This window comes from Pygoscelis adeliae, unplaced genomic scaffold (genome assembly GCF_000699105.1).
Source record: "Pygoscelis adeliae isolate BGI_AS28 unplaced genomic scaffold, ASM69910v1 Scaffold156, whole genome shotgun sequence".
NCBI lineage: Eukaryota > Metazoa > Chordata > Aves > Sphenisciformes > Spheniscidae > Pygoscelis > Pygoscelis adeliae.
Window position 1 is genome coordinate 2,197,835 of NW_008825016.1, and position 21,807 is coordinate 2,219,641.

General features: G+C 40.3%; 1 protein-coding gene across 2 annotated transcripts in view; it reads right to left on the bottom strand.

Moving 5' to 3' along the window:
* Positions 1–1,137: 1,137 nt before the first annotated feature.
* Positions 1,138–21,807, bottom strand: part of FHL2 (four and a half LIM domains 2) — a 46,718-nt gene continuing 26,048 nt past the window's right edge. For both annotated transcript variants that reach the window (XM_009326248.1, XM_009326247.1), the window contains exons 2-6: positions 17,162–17,341; positions 9,092–9,266; positions 5,832–6,001; positions 3,932–4,118; positions 1,138–2,019 (exon numbers count right to left, since the gene is read on the bottom strand). In XM_009326248.1, coding sequence (XP_009324523.1) covers positions 1,868–2,019; positions 3,932–4,118; positions 5,832–6,001; positions 9,092–9,266; positions 17,162–17,317 — 840 coding nt within the window. In that variant the 5' untranslated portion in view covers positions 17,318–17,341 and the 3' untranslated portion in view covers positions 1,138–1,867. The remainder of the gene's footprint in view (positions 2,020–3,931; positions 4,119–5,831; positions 6,002–9,091; positions 9,267–17,161; positions 17,342–21,807) is intronic.

Genomic DNA, 21,807 nt, shown 5'->3' on the forward strand with positions numbered 1-21,807 from the left:
CCTTCCACTACTCCCTTAGCTAATAGTAATTCTTATTCTCTCGGCAAAGTATTAGAGCAGAGCTGCAGTGTGCTGGGTGATTGCCAGACCCCACAGGAGAGAGTACGTGAGGTACTTGCCCTCTTTTGGGAGGTGTGGATATAAGAGGGATTTTTATGGCTATTCTTTACTACAGCCTTCATCATAGAGTGAAGCCACCAAAGGATAGAATTTAGTCATTCAGCGAGATGAGATTAGCGCGGTGTGCACTTCAAAAATGTCAGCCAGCCATGTTCTTCAAATGGTGTACAGTAAACCAAGTCTGATCTGATGCATCTATTTAGCTTGTTGAATTAATGAGAGAGGAATGACCTGTGAGCACTTTACACTTGGTACAAAAAGAGACAAATTCAAGAGTGGTGGCAGGAGGTGAAAACCCTACCCTGTTACGCACCGAGTAAGTATATTCCTAATTTTTCTTTCCACATCTGGAGATTCCTGTTGGAAGTGTGACATATTACTTTCCTCCTTTTGCTGGATACAAATGAATTCCATCTGGAAGGTGTACCAGGATCGTACATTGCATAACATGGCCGTATTTCTTGAAGTCTGCTTTGGGAAGAGAGTTATCTTCCTTTGGATTGTTTCCTCTTGATTTTATTGTCCTGCCAGCATGCTGTTGCTAACAGTTGCCTTTGCAGCAAACATGTAGCAGAAGTGATGCTGGAGCAAAGGATATTATGTGTTGCAATACAGAACAAAATTAAAGCATGCCCTAGTATAGAAGTTAAACTTCTGACTTGGGCAAAGATTAAATGTCTTTTGAGATGTCTTGGCCTCCTTGCTTGCTGAGAACAATAATATTTTGGGTTTGAGTTTAGAGCCTATGAACACATTTTTATCAGCTGCAGTCAATTCAGTATTTTCATACAGTTGTTCAGTTTTGCTGATAATTTTCCCACTGATTTCAGTTAGTAGAAGACTACGTCGTATCAGCAGGGCCTGTAGGAGGGTTGGCTAAGCTCCACAGTTTCATAATGACTGGGTGCAAAAAGGGTTGTGTTTGTATGGCTCTTACATTGTGTTTCTTCAGACTGTGAAAGCATTTTATTTGTAAATATCTAACATGTAAATACAATTAAAGCACAATCATAGTTTTGTTTTAAATTATTTTATTTTGAAAAATACAATGTGCAGTGTAATGTTGACTAACTGTAATACTGACACTGTCAATCAGAACTTGTACTTCACACAGTGATCAGCTAGTCATGCAATAAAATATGTACCTGTTATGAAGCACTCCCACTTCAACTGTTTTATCATTATCTCTTTATGGCATGGCACAAATCCTTGCACATTGAAACACCCGCTACGTTCGCAGTCCTTCTACACACTTGACAGCACACACTAGTCACATCGCTCAAGAACACTGAGGCGAGACCACAGCCTTATTGAAATTGAATGGTGTTTGCCATCGATTTCAGTGGGCTGAGGGTTTCACCCTGATATCCGTCTATGAATGTATTGTGTGTGGCCATTGTAATCCTTGACCTATATCACTTGCTTGTTACTGGAATATTTAGTGGAAGGAAAAAAAAAAAAACCAAAACAAAAGGAGTATGTCATGTCAATAACACCCAAATGGTTTTATATCTCAGGTTTCGCATTAGTTTTGGTTAGCTGTAGAAATCTTAAACACCAGCACTGCTACTAGAGATTTGGAAGCTGTTTTCTCTCCAGATTTGGAGAGTTTGAATAAAAAGGTTAAGTAATGTTAATAATACAGCAAAACACAGGGTGGCAAAGCTAGTTCCGAACATCCGTGGATTTCAGACTATATGTTGCAAGCACGGCTTTCCTCCGCTCTCCCCACCTCTTATTTTGAGCTTTAAATATCCTTCCCACATTCAGGGCAAAGGATGTCATCCCTTTCTGTGAGGAAGCCGCGACCCACTAATGAGAGGGAGCACTTCTTACAATTAAAGCAATCGTTATGCCACTGCCGTTCTTCAAAGGAGATGTACTTGGTTCCTCCGAGTCCTGTTTGAAAACCAAAAGCATTCTGTTACAAGAAAAGAATAGCACATGAGCCATCAAGTGATCCTATTTCAGACTCCCCTCATGGATTGCTATGGAGATCCGACATACAGTAGTGAAAAAATGCCATTGTGACAAATCTATTTGTTGCTGTGCTAATTTTGCCACCCTTATTCTGTAGCAAGTAATATTTTCATCCTCAAATAGTTCTGCGGCTTTCAGCTAAGTTAGTGAACTGGACTGTTACCACTGGTGATAGACGATGGCAGAAATGAACTTTCAAGGGATGGCACTACGATGTACAGCAGAAGCAAAGGAAAGCAACCGCGCCCGAACAGAAGTCTGATAGTTTTTTACAGGATGTTTTATGGCATCTGAGTAAATTAATTTTGTTTTGTAAAAATGCATTTAGAGCATTAAAAAGGAAGTCTGACAGGTTGTGTCATGACTTGATTCGTAGCTTTGAAAGAGGGGTGCCTCAAGAAAAGAAGCAGGTTAGCAAACTGCAAAAAACATTGAGGAGTTTGAGGCTATGGAGGTTATCATAAGGGGTACTGAAGCTGTACAGGAAAAAAGAGAAAAGGGACAAATGTCTCAGTACTAATTCTCTCTTGCTTAACCTCAGAAATGGCAAGCAATTTGAATATGATTCATTGGAATGACTAGCTGGAAGTCAATGAAAAGATTTAGTTGGGCGTATCTCTTACCTGGTGAGAGGGGTTTTTGTTTTGTTTTTCCTTCAGTAGCAACATTTTGAAAAAACAGCATATGATAGAAAGGACTGCAATATTCAGAAGAGAAATGCCTCTTTCACACAAACAGAAAACAGTACCAGTGGTGTTATGCACTGACTTTTCTAGGAGCTATGCAATCAAGCATATTTTAGCCTGGAGAAAAGGAGGCTGAGGGGAGACCTCATCGCTCTCTACAACTACCTGAAAGGAGGTTGTAGCGAGGTGGGTGTCGGTCTCTTCTCCCAAGTAACAAGCGATAGGACAAGAGGAAATGGCCTCAAGTTGCACCAGGGAAGGTTTAGATTGGACGTGAGGAAAAATTTCTTTACTGAAAGAGTGGTTAAACGTTGGAACAGGCTGCCCAGGGAAGTGGTTGAGTCCCCATCCCTGGAGGTATTTAAAAGACGTGTAGATGAGGCGCTTAGGGACATGGTTTAGTGGGCATGGTGGTGTTGGGTCGACGGTTGGACTCGATGATCTTAGAGGTCTTTTCCAACCTTAATGATTCTATGATTCTATGATATGTTAGTGAAGGACAGGCGCAAGGGCAGAGCAGTAACAAGAGAGAAAATGGTCCAGATATAACTTAGATTTGAGTCTTGGACTGTATGGACTATACTGTTAAATGCTGATTACTTCATAGAAGTTATATTTTTATGCTAAGTGTTTCATAGCAAAGCTCTAAGCAGTTGCTCCTTTAAGTACTTTTGTACTGGAAAGCAGTATCTAAAAGCCTTGTGATTTCTCAGTTGCTGTCCTGAGAAGTCAGGGAAGAAATGCGCTGTGCTACAACACGAGGTATGAGCCAGTTAGACACTTTCTGCTGGCGGAGGGACTGTTGTTGCCGAGGTCAGTGATCCCTCTAATGAACGCAAGTGGAATGACGTACAGAACATGCATATCCCGCTACACGCATAGCTCTGTTACTGTGTGTCCACCGCGTTCCATGAAAATCGGGTGAAAAGGAGGAAATGTCAATTTAAGGACCTCTTCCGTTTCTTTTTGTTAGGCACTTGAAAGGCATCATAAATATTTAATTTTCACACATCTTGAATTATATAGTGTCTTGAGTCTCTCAAGTTATTTGGAATGAATTATTGAACCATTTTTAATATTAGAAGCAGTTCACTGAAAAAAAAACCAACAACAGAATTTAAAGGCACTGGCCGTGAGAGACCTACCGCTGATTGGGTTTGTGCATCCAGCACACTTCTTGGCGTAGAGGTTGCAGAAGCAGCTCAGGCAATATGCGAACTCATCCCTGGAGGTGAAGCGTTGTCCGGACAACTGCTTCTTGCATCCAGTACAAACGAAGCACTCCTTATGCCACGGCTGCTCCCGGTAAGTAACGCCTCCTGTAGTGATAGCCTGTTTTATGGAAAGTAAGACAGAAAGTGTTTTCTTGAGGGTGGCAGGTTTGTGTCTTGATTTGGTAGAGAGGAAGGGTGATGAGGTTTTTGCGGGTGGGAGGAAGGAAAGAACGCATAACAGCAGCAAAATCCTCATTTTGGCTGGAGTTGACCTTGAGAAAAGCATGCGAGTGATTTGTTATAATTTCCTAATTTATACAAAGAAGCCCCATAGTAAAAGTACTTTATTCTCCATATATTGTATAATCGTACTCTCAATTGTCCTCTTTGTTTTTAAAGCTAGTCTTTGTATGTCGCTTTTCATATGTATGTGCTAGGATTCGTCTCATCTCTGTTCCTTCACCTGTCCCATTCTTCATGGTGAAGGAACTACCTTATGTGTTTCAACTTCCCTGTTACTTTCCTTGGCAAAGACTGTTTTATTTCAAATTTTAGCTGAAGTGCTTGCTTTCTGCTTCTCCGGACTTTGTCTGGGGTTTTTCCCTTATAACAAGTTGTTGCCTACAAAAACAGCTCCCCTGATGTTAGACAAACTGAACATTTTTGATCCTTTGAGTATTACTAAGAAGGCTGTAAAATTGGACAGTTTAATTTTTCTTCCTTTCTTCCCTAAAGGGAGATTCCCTGGGAATCGGGCTTGTATGTGATCATGCTGCCTACTATGTGTATTCATCTGTGTCTTTGTCTCTTTCCCAAGTGTTTTTGAGCCTTTTCTCACGTGGTTAAACTTGGACACTAGACAGAGTTTTTAAGATACGAAACTCCTGGAAGCTTCAGAAAACTGATGGATGGATAGGAGGTAGTAAAGGTCATTAGGTATACTTTAGGTCAAAGGCTGAAAGAAAAATTTAGCCTTTACCTATTTTGGTTTGCCTGTGCAGCAGCAAAGATGCAGTCGTTTCTGGCCAGCTAGTATGTCTGACCAGGCTGCAGCTTCGCTTGACTGGAAGGGCAGACGAGCCGGTAGCACGCATGGAAGAAAGTCTGGGTTGTGTGGGCACAGGTGGTGGCTGGAAGTACGCAGAGGGTAAAGGGAGGCAAAGGAAACAGTGGCAGTGGGAAAGGGAATTCACTCTGGATAGAGCTATAGTTTTGATTGTCTTTGCCTATGCATATATCCATAGGAAACTGGGATTTGTTAGTTCCCTGAGTGATGAGATGATTCTTTTTAGGAAGGAATTCTAAAATTCTTATCAGTGTCTGTGTACAGAATTTAGGAAATTCACAAATAAAAGGTCCTTAGCCTAGAAAGTCGTACTCCTGAGCATATTGAGTTTACTAGTGTTTATTTCAGGAACAGCATTTGCTCTGTGTAAAGCTTATCTCTGTCTTGAGCTTCATTAGAATATTAAAAAATGATCAGTGTTAGCTCATCTTCCTTCTAGTTGAAATGTTTAGGTATGTGATATATGATGGGTTATATTGGAATGAGGTTATTCCACTGCAGAGTTTTTATTTTGTTTTGTTTTTAAAACATGTTCTCTGTATGCTTTCCATACAAAGGGATCTTTAATCCTGAGTAAGAGAATCCTCATTGTAGTAAATGCTGTGCCTGGTGCAGGATGGGAACTGAAATTGTATCATCTCTTAAAGTCAGTTGATTCTGAATCTTTTAACACACATAGAAAAACAAGATATTCTACCTACTTGGACGTAAAATGGGATGGGCTTCAATCCCTTAGGTTTTAGGTAAGTAAAATAAGAGCACTACCTTCTTGCACTGGACGCACTGCATGGCAAACTGCTTTTCATAGCAGGGTACGCAAAAGTTTTGATTGTCCTTAGGGATGAAACTCTTTGTCCCAATAGGCTGTTGGCAGCGGTAGCAGATAAAGCAGGTCTCGTGCCAGCTGTTGCCCTTGTATTCCATCTTCCGAGTACCTGTAATGAGACCAGAGCATCAACTGAACTTCTTCTGGCTGAGACGGATGCAATTTGTAGCTCTCGTTTGCCTGACAGCTGGCTGTCAGTCAATAAGCAGTGCAGCTATGAGCTAGAGGCTATTTCACGTTCCTACCAGCTTTGCATGACATGGGGTACCATTTTAAGTTTTTGGAGAGTGAGTGGTGGTTCTCCTCCTATAAATAAGAGAAACATTTACTGCTAATAATGAAGGCCTAGGACACCTTTTTGTGGTATTATTAGTTAATAATGAATTGTAATGCACCGGAAGATTCTGGGGAATTGGCGAGACACCAATAAAAGCTGCTGTTAGTGCTGAGTGAAGGTAAGGCCATTCCTCATTAAAGTTTGACTTTGTTCATTCCAAGTCCCTTTTGTTTCTTTTTCAGACAGCTGCAAGATACCTGGTTAATTCCTGGCAAGCTTCTTGCCTCCCTTTCCCAATAAAGTACTGTCTGAGACAAAGGATTGTTTCATATCTGCTCTGGGGCCTTGTTCCTGTCCTCGTTGAGGTCCACTATAAATTTGCAATGGTTTCCAGGTCTGCAACACCTGTCCTAAATCTTTTTCTGTCTCTTGAAACTTTCAGTAAGAAAGAAGCTTTCGCTCTGTCCTCAGCTGTATTTAAACCATAGTTGCAATGTGAAAGGAAGAAAAATCCTTAAACAATCCCTTACTGAAAAGCAGAAAAGTGGTATGGTAGTTAGGAGCTAAATGTACTTGTCTAGAGTGAAGTTTTAGGGTACAGATACTGTCCTTTGCAGATTCAGTCCACTGTGTGACAGGTGGACTCTGAGCCCTTCCAGGAAACTGGAGACGCCCTTTTATGTGGAGAAATTTCTTTGCACACTGTATAATTTCCTACGTACCAGTTTGAGTCAGAATATTTAATACTGGCCAGAACGGGAAACAAACAAATGATGCTCCTACAGTTCTGCACTACTCCTGAAGCCTGTAGCAACAAACATGATGTCAAGTGCTTGGAAGACTGATGAGCTGATCGTGTTGGCTAATGATGAAGAACCACACTAACTCCTTTGATGCCAGCTCTCCCCACCTCCACTACTGCGGGGTGAAGTTTTACCATTTTTCGCTTCTCAAGCATTAATTATTCTTTGTTTACTAGTTGCATGTTTTTCTTCTTTTTCTGTTTTGGTCTCATTAAATTCTGCCCAGAGGCATACTTCAGGATTTTTATTTATTTATTTATTTTTTTAAGAATTGACTTGCAGGAGTGTAGTAAGTGAACTGCTAATTATCTTTCTGCCTGATGCTTACATGCCTGAATATTTTGGATCCATTTTAATAATGGACACCTTTCAAGAATTATGCCCTCTCTGTGCTGGTAACTTTCTATATCATACCAGGGAGCAAATAAATTAGTCCTTGAAGGAATGATGTTTTGGAAAAAGGAGATGTGGATAATTTTTTTTGAATAGTCTATAATTTTATTTGCACATTTTTAGCTGTTCTCTCGTTGGGATTGTGTTGCCACTGAAACTCAAGGCAGGGGGAGCCCTGTTTGTTAGCTGCTAGGCTGAAGTCAGTGGGAGTTTAGTTTGCAGAAGGACTGAAAGATCAAGCTTGTAATTACTTTAGTATTTAATGGGCATGTCATGATAATGCTTTATTAAATCTCAATTGTACATTTAGTGGAGCAAAGCAAAGGGCAAGTGTAGCATTAACAGTCTCCATAAAGGATATCCAACCACTTGCTGGTTCTTTCAAAATGAATTATGCCTCAGCTGGTGATCATAGTGCTCTGGTGTAGCTCCTCTACTAACATGGTGTGCTGTGTAAGTAGAAAACACATGCTGGGTGTACTCTCTCCGAACGTGGTGACATCACGGCTATCTTGAGTAAGCAGCTAAAGACCAGTTGGTCGTTGTAAAGCTTCGCAAAAATTGATTTCTTCTGTTTCAGACTATAAGAGAAGTAGGGGTTCTCTGGGTGGCTGAATCCAGCCAGATTCAGTAATCCGTTCGGTAAATAAACTCACTGATCATGGGGGTGAATTTGATGAACAGTCTTAAAAATACATACATATATGTAGTTCCAGCTTTAAAACTAGCACTGGCTATTCCCAAACATTTCAGTTGTTAGTGCTGTATCAGTAAAAACAGGTGCACAGGGAATAATAGAAGGAGATGCCTAAACTCAATCATGAATGGATAGGACCATCTGCTTTTAAATATCGTTGTTATTTCTATTTATACATCCTATTTCATCATCAAGCCCTCATTTTTACACCTTAGGTGCACAACGTTGTGGTTTTCAGCTTTTGTCGAAGATGACCAATGTCAGAATTAGCCAAGGAAAAATTTTACTGGAAAAAGTAGCTAGTAATCGTTATGGAGCATGTACAAGGATTCTTCAAATTGCCTTTTAATATTTTATTTCTGGACCAATATTCCTTCCACTTTAAGCCCTCAAATCATCACAGAATGCTGTAGCATTGACATGAGCAGAAGAGGTTTTAGCAATCTCTTACTATAACCTCACGTTTCATGTTGAAAAAGAAAATAGCTCTTTCCTGTTTCTTCGTATCTTTGTGCTCAAGAAAGACCTTAGAGGCACTTTGACCAATTTTTCATTTTTATGGGAGAAGCTAAATTTAGGGTCACTACATAAAAAGCTAAATCGTGAATTAAGTAAGCTATTAAATTTGCAAGCTGCTTCTGATCATCAAGCAGTGGAAGCCAATCAAGACAGAGTACAAAGTTGGGATTGGACAGAAAGATCAATTTTAGTTGTCCAGCCATCAAAAGCCTTTTAATGAATACTGCTGTAGAAAATTATAAATCCCATTAATAAAAATGCTAAATGAAATAAATACTAATTTGCAAGAGTAATCTGCTTCATGTGAATAACAGTTCTATCATGATCCATTATGAAAATTACATGTTCTGGTCATGGAAATGACTTAGAATGCACCATCAACTGTCTTTTACAAAGTTCACCATGACTTAGCAGAGATAGTCAAGGAAAAATATTTGTCACAAGCGTTACTGATTTTGGGCTTGATATTTAGCCTAATCTTTTCTTAGTCCAAAAAGTGACTATCCTAACCTGGCATAATAGTCTTCTTGCACTCATTACATTTGGAAGAGTATTCGTTGGAGTAGCAATCGGTACAAAGCAGATGTTCCTCTTTTGCAGCAAAAGGTTTGTCCACCAATGAATTCTTGCACTGGAAGCAGTGGAAGCAGGTTTCATGCCAGTGGCGGTCCTTGTAAGACAGATCCTGTAGAAATCCAAAACCACAGAGTAAAAGGAATGAATAGCTTGTACAACTGGAAGCTCTGAGAATGCAAACTCGTCCAAATCTGAACCACAGCCAGGAGCTGAGGCTAATTCACACAGCTCAAGAAAACAAAATGTTCTGACGAAGATGAACTTATTTTGCTATGATAACCAACAACAGCTCATGACAACCATTGACCCTTTTTCAGTTCAAGGTAACCTTCATTTTTTGTACGTGGCAGAGGAACAACTAGTTTCATTTAGGTACTTCCTTTGAGAATAAAACCCCATTTTTGAGTCAGACTCAAACTTGTTAACCTTATATACCGTACAATAGGCTTCCCCTATTTGTCTTAGCTATTGCTGATTTCTAGGCCATTTCATAGCTGTTCATTGCTGGACAGCAATCCTTTTCCCAATTCCTTTCTGGTATTTATTCAGTTCAACAGATTTACACCAGGGGTGGAATTGGTCTGAGCTCTGTTCCTTTTCTTTTTCACCGCAACTAATTTTTACCGACTCTTGTGTTTTGGTTTACCTATGTTTCAAATGTGGATCAGACTGAAAGATGAGAAATCACATCGTACCTGCAGCCAGTGATCCTGAACACTCCGGCCAAGGGATTAGCATAGGCACCTAAGTATTAAAATACTTTCCACAGCGGTACTTTTATTTAAAAAAAAAGGTCCTTCTAAAAATTGTGACCTAAAGGGATGGATTGTGCCTTTTAAAGTTTAAATTAGGTGGCCTAATCATGTAACACTTGAACAGTGTCTTTGGACTTCAAACAAAATGGAGCTTAGATCGTTAGAAGAAAGGGTGTCTACCCCAAAATATATAGGCTTCGGTTTGAGATGGAAGTGTGAGGGGCTAGTATTGTCATGAATGGGGAGTATAAAAATACAGCAGAAATAACTTCTCGGGTTCTAGCTCAAGATCCACTATGTATTAATTACAAGCACTGAATTAGTCTGGTTAACTGAAGGAAAAGAATGAGTTGTAGAATATCAGATTTTTTAATAGCGTAAATGGAAGCATCGTGAAGCGTTCAAACATAATCTGACCTAAGCTGCTCTATGTCAGTCAGTACAGTCACAGGTAACTCCAAATGTGCAATCTTAGCACAGAGCAAATGAGATACTGTGGATTTAGGTTAACCTAAAATAGACACGTGTTATGTCTGCAGGAGCCTTGTTCTCATAAATGGCTAACAGGAAGCACTGAAACAGTTTTGCCTAGCTCAGCCTGTGTGTGGTGGCTTATCGGACTATAGTAACTTCAATCAGAATTTGACCATGCAATCAAGACTCTTTGTTTGGACATCTGCGCTACTCACCTGAATTTCTTAAATCACTGTGAGTAACAGTTGGTACCCAATGTGTCTTTCATTTCGGAGGTTGCACCCTGCGATAGAATATCTAAGCCTTCTACTTTACAGCTTTCAGACAGTTGTTTATTCAGCCTGTCTATTCATTTCAGCTAACTGCTTTTGACACAACCCAAATTTCTGACTGTAAAATTTTAATCTTTTCTAAAAGCAAAATGAAAAAAAAACCTTCTTTGGAAGATATTTACATTTTTTTCTCTTTAAATGAAGTTGAATAGCCTAAATCTGATCTCAGAGGGGAATAATATTTTCAACAGAAAAATACAACATATAGCCAACAGAGTTTTCCAAAATGTGAAATTTGCCTCCTAGAAAATAGAATGACAACAGATCTGTTTTTCTTTCTCTTGTCTCTTTCCCACTTGATGCCTTTCTCCTCTTTTTGCAATATTCTGCAAGCTATTTTTTATCTCCAGAACTCATATGCTGTTATCTGCTTTTGTTTTGCCTTGTTTATCAATAAAATTATACCCTGGAGAAGGTGCGTGCCTTTTAGAAGAGGAGTAATGAAGACAAGGATTAGGTGTCAATGATGAAAGGTTTGATCCTTGAGTCAGTTGTGATGGCAGCTTGTACAGATACTAGCTGGGTAGGTGAAAGTAGCAGATATTTCATCATGGCAAAGTGATGAAGCGCAGCTACAACACAAGGTACCCAAGATACAGACTGAGTTGAATAATCTTTAGTTACCTTGGGTGATTATAACAGATATTGTCATCGAATGTAGAGGGAGTCTAAGATGTCTGGCTTTGACGTGCCTGCAGCAGAATAGTAGACCGATGAAATGGATATTGCTTTCTCTCTCTGAGTCTGTCACATCCAAAGCAAGGAAGTCCCAGGTACTGAGGAAACCGTTTCTGCATCACGATTGTTCTTAGGTCAGTATAATAAAGTCACCAGAAATCCGGTTTGGTCTGCTTCAGCGTGTTGTGTATCTAACTGGAGCCTTTGGCTTGTACATAAGCTGTGGCTGTATTGATCTGGAACAGATTCTACACTGGAGCAGTTGCATGTGCAAAACTGACTTCAAGCTTGTCTGACCGTTAGGCTGGTCCTCAGTTAAGCTGAAAGAGCATTAGGTTTACTCTAGGCATGTGAGCTCCGGGTTACGCTAGCTGATTGTAACCCAAATAAATCTGTTCCGGCAGAAGGTACAAGTGATACACAACTAATTCCTGTTTATTGCGTGGATTTCCAGGAAGAACTAATAAAGAAAATTACTATTGTGGACTCAGAACTGGAGTGTATCTTCAAAATATCGATGAGCATGACTTCATGCAGCCTGAGGGAAATGAGTCCCTGGTGCTACATCTTTTAACTGTAGTTTTAAGTGCAGCTTCTTATGTTGCCTAAAAGAAATCTGGAGAATGACTCTTTTTGCGATTGATCTGTGTATCTGTCTATGAAAACTGACAGCCACGTGTTCTTGTTAGATAAAGCACACATAAACACAGACAAGAGACTGAAGAATTACCATAGATTGAAATTTGAGAATTGGAACAGTGTTTACATATATAGAGACACATGCAGACAGATGCTCATGGACATGGTCTGTCCTGTAGAAGTGTTTTACAGCTGAAGTGCAGAGAGCACCAGAGCAGTTCCAGATGTGCTGCTAGCGAAAAGGGAAGGGGAGGAGGGCAATGCCTGTCTCAGCAGAGCTGCAATAAATCCTGCAGCAGAATTTGCAGGGAGAAATGTTTAATACTTCGTTCAGTTACATTTCTTCTGAACATGGAAAATAATCCTTCCCCTGTCTGGCTTCATTTGAAGATAAAAAGTAACCAGATTAGCAAAACCTGAAACTACTCAAATTTGAATGGGTGCTTTTCTCAGCCTGATCTGAGAATTGGCTTCACCCAAAAGTTTCAGCTCAGCGTTCCTTGGGACAACCAAATGAATGGTGGATGTTTCTCAAACAGGTGTCAGAGAGTGGGCCAAGTGGAGGTCCTTTGTACACACTCAGATGACTGACTGTAAGAATATGGTGCAAGCAAAACTTAATGCAGATCCTATTTCTATCCAAAACTTTAGAGTCATCCCCAAACCCAAATGGGTTTGAAACATGGTTTTGAAAAGCCATTAAGTGTTTTATAAACAATTTTATTTTCACTTATTTTCATGATGTCATCCCCAAAGAAAACTTTGTCAAGATAACTGTTTTCAACATTGGCAAAATCACATTTTATAGCTCCTCCATAGTTCTGTGTAGTTTTGATCCAGCATGGTTTATTGGGCCTCTAGGATGGGCCTGCCAGTGACTTCTTCTGTTTTTTGAACTAGAAGAGCCCCAAGACTAGAGTTACCAGGTAAGTGGGTTAAGCATAGACGCCTCATATCCTGCAACTGCACTGTCTTTTACTCTGGCTTTGTAAGTCTAAGTAAACTTAAGCCATTTTGCATTACCTTTTCTCCTGAACTGGCTTTCGACAGGGACCCAACAGAAAGAGGGAGATTAGAGAGACTATTACCAGAAGAGTAACTGTATATGTTTGTTCATGAATGAAGACTACATCAGACTTTTTTGCTTGCCGCAATGCTCTTTTCAGAAGGTTGAGCAGAGGAAATGGGGTATGACAACAAAATGCTGTTCAGATTTTAGCCACATACACCCTGTAGCAAAACAAATATGTTAGACTGGTACTTCCCTATCAAAAGCATGTTTAGAAAAGGTAAAAATAGTGATATTGTGCTGAACCCAGCACCTTAGGGATATGAGAAGAGATTTTACCATTCCACTTCACAACAACTAGTCTGATGTTCAGTAATGCACTGAAAAAGTGTTGCTACTCAGGACAAGGTTTAAACATTAAAAATTTGAAAAACAAATATTTTCTCCCTTTCCTGGTCCACATTACTAGAAGCTTTATTTTTTTGTTTAGTTTGAGTGTAAGACTGACCCTTTTGATTAATTTTTGGCCTGCGTGCTGACACAGTAGCTTTACCTCGCAATCCACTTTTAATTTCATTCTCACATTTTGCAGAGAGTTTTCACCCCCTCCTGCCTGCCAAGGCCAACTTGTGGACTGCATTAAACACTGGATCTGTGCCATAGGGCCTGCAAGGAAACCATTAAAAAAGCCAAAATCAACCAAAAGTCACACTTCAGCAGTTAAGCAAATGAGAACACAGTGGATGGATTTCCAGAAAGAAGCATGAAAACTGTAGGTGTAGTGAGCGTTCACCAGGGACGTAGGCAACGAAATGCCAATTCTTTTTAGAAAGAGTAAATTTCTGTTAGAACCTGTTGGCCTATGGATAATGTGTAATAGCTGCGAGAGAAACAACATTTTGTTTTTCTACCGCCTGCCAGTGCCTCCTACCACTCAGTATATGACGCTTTTAATCTGTCTGTGAAAGTTTCATAAACATCAGCTAGGATTGTTTACAGTTACCGAAATGGCCTAAGTCCAAAGGTGTCATTCAGACACATGCTGTCACTCAGGGCTTTTTTAATGCAAAAAAAAGCATTTAAAATAAAGAACAAATTAGTTATTACTCAGTTACATTCACAGTTACTCATAAATTACCATAGGAAGGTTGAAAGATAGTGAAGCAAATTCTCTCCTGATTTGAATTCAAAGAAAGCTTGTCTTCGGGATAGTTGTCTTATGGGCTCTCTGTGCCATAGCTAAAACACGAGGTGAAAATCTGGCACCAGTTTGACCCTCTCAGAGCCCAGTGCTGTCAAAGTTGGAGCGTTACCAGTGTCTGAGCAGGCTTAAGTTCAACTCAGGTGAGATGATTCTATGCACCAGTGCTGATACACTGCAGTAGTGTCAGAGACGGAGAGCTGGTTGTCCTCTTGTCAACACCTGTTTTACTTTGGTGTACTTTGTTTGTTTTTGTACAGTAATTTTCACCCAGACAAATAAGCCTTTAAGATGCTATCAAAGCTAATTCTTGCTTTGCACTCTTAAGGAATCAGGAGCTCCAAATCTTAATCCTAGTCTTTAGTCTCACATTTTGCAAGTCCTAAGAAACATCCCTAGACTAACTAGGTAGCCATCCTCAAGAAGGAAATTCTTCACAGGGTGAAAATAGGAACATCTCAATTGCAGCTGAGTTCTCAGTTCAGCACTTCTCTGCGTAGAGGAACAGCGGTGGCCAAGAAGGGACTTGCAAAGGAGGATCTGAGGTGAGAGCTACGTGGAGCTTTTCAGGTTGTAATGTGGATGTGAGGGTGGGTGCCCCTGCCAGATGCAGAGGCCTGGATGTGACCCTTTCTGATAACACTGTCACTGCATTAGGTTTTAGTTCCAAATTTTACAGCTGTGTAAAGGCTATGTCAGAGCATACAAATAAATATGGAGTCCATTTTGTACATGCAGTAAACATACTGGTTTTACTCCCAAACACAGTACATTTTATCTTCTTTGCTCAGGGGAAAATGCAAATGCAATTTGTAAAAAGATACATATAAAAATACATACATCTTGTGTATGTATATATGTGTATATTTCTTATGTGTTTATATACCTATGTATATATACAGTTTAATGAGGAGCAGAAGCATGGTTTTTTCTGGCTTTGTCTTTCACGGCTGAATTATGCTCAGACATACAGTGCACAAGCTTCGACTGAAACTTACCTTGTGGCTGAGGCACTTATAAGGGCTCTCTCAAGTGTATTCTCTAGTGTCTATTACTGTCATTGAAAAACTACTCCAGTTTTCCTCTCAGCGGGAACATTAATATGATCTCTTTTTCTATCCAACCACATGTTTTTTTTCAGAAAACTTGTAGGAATTCAGATTTGCAACTTTTATCCGTTTGTCAGAATTTGGTTAAAATTGATCAACAGGTTCAAAAGCTGCAGCATAAAGCATGGACAGGCACAAACAGCAGTCACAGAAACAAAAAAGGACACATTTGTTTCTGGTACACTTTACAGCTCTTTAAGAAATCTTTATTTACTATCTTATAGTTGTGTTTTCCACATATAGTTCTGGTTCTTTACATATATAAAATATTCTTCTATTGCAGGCAATTAGGGGCTTTTTCTTCTATCTGTTATTAGAGTGTGTCTTGCTTAAAAGTAAGGAAGAGTAGTATATCGGATAATACCCACACTCCCTAAATCCATAAATCTGGGTTGAAAAGTTCAGCCTAATTAATTCCTGAATACTTTGTCTGAGATTTGTTGAAGCCGGTCCAAGTTTTAAAATTCTTGAATATCAACACATGGAAATATCTTCTCAGGGGATTAAAAAGAGACCTTAAAACAAAAGCACATTCTGGAATGGGGCAGAAATATTTTGCTTTTTCAGGTCAGGCCAGCTGTATCTCTTCTCTAATCTGAATATTTATGAGCTGTAGGAACGCTGGCAGTTTTATACCTTCTTATAGATTACTGCCAGTTCCCTGTCATGACGGTGAAACATTCTCGCCTTTTTAAGGCTTCTGAAATTGCTTTCCTGCTTGCCAATAGGGTGGGATAGATCAATTTGGAAGATATGAGACATTTATTTTTTCCAATCTGAGTAAGCATATATTTTTATATCTCTGAACTAGTGATAGAGTGGTAGTATCAGTAATAGGGACTAATTGGTGCTTCTGGAGGTATGGATAAGCAATGTAGGAAATCAGACATCAGACCTCGTTGTACCAGTCAAGAATCCCATGGCCATGCAATGCAAATTGCTGTTCTAGTGCAAACTCACACTGTCGGTGAAACTCTTGGCCAACTTTGAACAGGTCGATTTTGTGCAAGGAGGATGTATATTGGATGAAGTCTGTCTGTAACAGTTCAACAGACACTTCACTGGATGGCTCAAATATCATCTGTCTTCAGTCAGTCAGAGTAAAACTGGCATGAACTCCAGTCGTTTTGGTTAATTTAAAAGAAATGCAGGTGGTCACACCTCATTTGTACCAGGTAGGTGTTTCCATGTGGTGCAGCAGTGCATAGCTCAAGCAAGCAAGGCCTCTGCTCTGTCCCTTCCAATCTTTAGTTAGACTTCCACTATCATCATTCTGTATTTAAAAGGCTAATTATTCTAACTGTGTTCTAACTGACTTATTATTTGGGTCAACATTAGCCAGATTTTTGTGGTCCGTGAGTTGGCAGCTTTTCTTGAGTGTGTCTTGTCTCTTGATGACAACTGAATTGTGGTCACTGCAAAGCCAGCAGGGGCTTAGCTCCCTCTGACCCAAAGGAAGGCAAAATCAGCTTCTGCCACCTTTCCAGATCCCAGCTGGCCCCAAGGACAGTTGGACTCTCCTAATGAATTAGAGATACTTTCTAACATCAGATCATCAGATCATCCTATGCCTTACGGGAAGAAAGGGATGTTCTTCCATTTCTATTAACCTGCCTGGTAAAGAAGGGTTTGCCAAGTGAAGTGGTGAAAAGCAGATACAGGGGTCCAGAAAGCATGCTATCCCACCAAAAGAAACCCCTAGGTAGCTGTTAAGCTGGATCTTTCCAGGTGGTAGCACCATGTCTCACAGCTATGTATCCAGGCTACTCTGTCAAGATTTCTGTAACAAGACACAAATCTGGCATACCTTGCAGTCAGCGCCAATAGGTTTTTTGCATTCCTCACAGGTGTTGGAATAAAGGTTTTCGTAGCATTTCACGCAGTAGGGGCTGTCCTCCCTCAGGATGTACTTCTTACCAAACAGGGACTCTTTGCAGTAGTGGCAGTCAAAGCGTTCAGTCATGTTGGTGTCTGGAGTCCAGCTATCCTGTCACAAAGACAGAAGTAGGCACTTGTCAGACTGAGCTACACTTCACCCAATCCCCCAAGAAAGGTTTATCAATTCTGGTTTATCACATTGTACCTCAATTTTAATTCAACTTTTAGTCAGATAAATGAACACAATAGGAAGAAACTGGATTATAAACTTTGCAGTGCTGGGTAATGACAATAGCCCGTGTACTTCAGCCATCCACTGACCCATCTTTGACCAGAGCTAATGTTAGAGACGAGAGAGAGGAGTAAATCCTGAGTTTGAAGAATTCACATGGGATTTGTGAATGGGATTTGACCAATAGGTCCAAAGCAAGAAGCTGTCTCTGTAGGGGATGGAGGGAGCCAAGTACAGTAAGAGGATGAGCCAGCTAATCTTCAGAAGGAGCAACATCTCCTCCATAAGGCAAGACAAAGGTTTGCATTGCTGGTAGACTTTAGTCATGCGCAGGCTATTAGGCACCACTGTTATGTGCTTCTGCTCCTTCCTTCTCTCCATTCTCAGGGAGCCAATGTCTGGCAATCATTGTCCTGCAGTGAGACACCAACCCTCCATCTCCGGTCATGCATGGGACTATGGGCACTGTTAACAGCAGGAGATGTGGGGGTGATGATTGTATATCTGATTCTTCTCTGATGCAGTTGAATGAGTTATCCAACAGCTGTAGCATACTGGGACACAAACGGGAGCCCTGCTTCAGGCAAATGTCAAACAATGATTATGGAAGGGGAAAAGCAAGTAGAAGAAACTGCAAATGATGTATCAGCTTGTCTGAATTAGAGACAACTGCTGTTTGCTCCTCAGGTCTTGTTATGTCTCCAGCATTTTCTGGATGCACACACAAGCAACGATACACAAATGCCTTTGATTACTTGCATGAATGTTCATTATTGCCTGGGACAACTTATTCTGGGTTTCACTGGAATCATCAGCTTCTTTCTTAACCTGAGACTTGCAGCGTGTGTTGCATCTGTAATCTGTTTGGAGGTTACAGCTGGAGCAGAGCATAGCTGCCTGCTTAGGAAGGGGAATTTCCCAGGTGGAAAGCACATTCCACCTGGACTGCATGATCTTCACTGCCTGCCAGGCCTCATCTCCTTTTTAAGCCACATTTGATCTAGAAAGCCTTAAACCTTTTGGGTACTAATGGCTTAAGTAGCTACCTCTGTCTTTCACACACGTGACATTTACAGCAGCTGCAGTCCTTTTGCTGACTTCAGCTCTCGGTTTTAAACAAAAAGTTGTTACTTGCTTCGTGTTCTTGGCACAGGTTGCTCAATTCTGGAGTTTGTCCTCTCCTTCTGGCGGTAGGAGTCACCCCTAGGGCATTCTGAAATCCTGAGTTCTCCTCCAGGATTTCAGTTTTTATTATTATCTTTTATTTCCCATAGCTGGGGTTTGATTAAGGTTTAGGGCAGTCTGAATGGGCAAAGTTTCTTTTGATGGCTAGAAAGGGTGGTTTGGTGTTGGTTTTTTGGTTTGTTTTTTTTTTTTTTTTTTTAATGCTCGGTCAGCTGCTGAATTGTGTGGTGACTAGCACAGACTAAGGGGTGAGTGCTTTTATATGTGTGAAGTAGGTAAGTGATGGCTCAGCTGCTGGGAAGTCTTTTGAACTCCAAGTAACTACTAAAGAACAAAGAGAGACAAACTACCAAACCCCAAATGTACTTGGAAGAAAAATCCTGACAGCTGGTCATCTGTGCTACGGACAACCCAGAAGGAGTAGCAGTCCAGCTGCTTTGACCCTACAGATGCTCTAGAAACTTTCTTATCCCAAAGGGGAGCTATGAGTATGTTCGGTGCTCTTGGTCCTTAAGGATTAGAGAGGATCATAGGGACTGATAACAAAAAGACAGAAAGGAAGAAGACTTATGCTGGAGAGAGAAGTGCAATGACTACCCAAAGTTCCCCTCTAGCCCATCTCCAACAGCAGTGGCTAGCAATGAACGTGTAAGGGAGAACAGGGCTGGTACAGAGTGACCTTTCCCTAATAACTGCTTCCAGCAAGTTAGTCTCCTCTTGAAGCAGCGGTGCAGTCTTTACCGCAACATTTAAAAGGTGATGGTGGATTTATTTTCCCGTCAGTTTTGAGCCTGTTTACACCCCCAACCTACATAACACATTTATACTTCCCCATGAAAGAACTAGAGAGGACTTAATTTCCTTCAAGGAGTAATTTCAGCGAAATGAATGGAGTCAGACCAGTACAAACTGGTGTGTGTATGTATGACTGAGTCTGAGAGGAGTGATAGTTTTGTCCAAATAGTCTGTATTTAGGACAGAAATCTGTACTTTTTACCAGACTTTGTTAGATATTTTTTCCAGATGATAGGATTTGGTTGCACAGTTAATTTACATTATTACTAAGTTAAAGTGTGAGCAGGACCCATTTATGAACTCGCATTTTTCACCTTTCTTCAGAATTAGTTCTTTCTAGCCCTGAATTAGAAATAGATGTGTGATACCAACGAGTGAAAAATTTCTCGCAGTCAAGACGTGTGAAAGCAAAAAACATAAAATGTGATTCCTTTACAGGTTTATACCATTTCTGTCCTTCATCCAAAGCTGCTAAATGTAAAATATAGAAGTGGTTTGTAACTGGAAGAAGGACTCAGAGATGGATGGTCCAGTCTCTTGGTCACAGGAGGTTTCTACTTGAGTGCTGTATTATTTTCTGGGTGCTTTTCACAGGAGCAGAGGCAAGCATTATTTAATAGAATAGTCACTGCCACTATTTTAGAAAATACTTGGGCATTTTCCTCCCTATCCTGAAAGGGATCTAGTTTTGTTAAATGTGCTCTAAGATTGTCACAGTGGATTGTCCCCCTCACCCTGAGCAGGGAGAGGCAGACCTGATTTCTATGTCCCAAGCAGATTTAGGGGTGAACTCTGCTCTATGAAGACATTGAATGGGCAGCTCTGGATGGGGTTTGAGGCACAACTTCAGAGATCTGAGAAATTAAAAGACAAGAAAGGAAAGTTTCCAAGACCTGCATTTTGGTTTTAGTTCTGTGAATCTTTTATTGGAACTGACACTAATTTCAGATCCAATATCTCTTAAAGTTAGGAATTCAGGTTCATGTGGTTTCATTCAGAAAGCTAGAATTGAGGGTGAAACATCCCAAATTCCAGGCTGTTTAGATCTGGGTCTTGGATTGGACCTCACGATCTACTATGTGGTATTTTGAGGATATTTGACAGTTTTTTTCTTCTCCGGAGAGAAGAAATTAAATGTAAAGTAATCACGGGACCTATCTATTGAAGAATTAGCAGGAAAAACAAATAATTTCACTGTTGTCTTACAAACAAGAAATGTGAAATCATGCTAAGCAATGTTTTTGCTTGTCACTTGGTGCCCATGGTCCTCTACATGGCCAGTCCATTCGTTCCTGTCATATACGAAAATCATGCTTAGCTTAGTGCAGATTTTATGCACTGCTTTGGGCTTTAAGAAAAAACCAAAAGGCTTTCACAGTTGTGGATGGACACAAATTGCAATTCAACCTCCTTGCCATTGATCTATTTCTTCCTCTTGTGTTTGATACTTGTTGACTGTAAAGCTTTGTGGGCCAGAAGCTCATCTTTATTATACCTCTTTGCGGTACCACAAGCTCTTTAGATTTTATTGCAGTAGTCATTTCATACTTATGCTTTTTCAGATTGCTCTCAACATTATCATGAAGGAGAAATTGATTTTTCTGCCATACAGTCTCCCTCCTACAACATTAGACATAACAAGTACATCTCCAAAAGGAAAAGAGCTTTCCATTGCATGCCCAGAAAAGAAGTTACAGCTTATGCCAAATGTTAGCACTACCCACATTGTGTCTTCCAGGAAGTAAGAATTGGCATGAAAATTACAAAAAATTTAGTAGGCTGACTTAAAAACTATGCTTCTTTCCTCTTCTTCCCGTTTGCTCAAACAGTCTTATTTTACTAGCAGTAATTGTTAAAGTTATCATATTACCTCATAAAAATTAGGGCTTATAATGTCATTAAGAAATCATCTGGTGTTCCCCCATCCCATGACACTATTGACTACTGGAAAAGGGGACTAGCTACCCCAGACCTTGCCTGCTTTTCTGAACTACATCTGCAAGCCTCATAAGAGATGTTCTGTGCATCTCTTATTTCAACCCCTCTTAGGGGGTGTTGAACACTGAGAGGTACAGATGCACACACACAAGAGAGAGAGTAAGAAGCCAAGGGAAACTGTCTAAAAAATGTAGCAGTTGTTTAGTTTATTCAGTGAAGTGAAGCTCTGATCTCTTGTTGTAATGGTATCTGGAGAGACAGAATTAAGCTCCTGTAGATGCCAAAGGGGAACTTGCAGTTGACCTCAGTCAGGTCAATAGGGCTGGGGCTCTACCTCTGTCCCTGGAGCAGGATGTTCTGTTAGCCACCTGCGCAGGAAATAAAAGGTCTTTGGAGACGCCATCTTCCTCCAGGATGTACACACA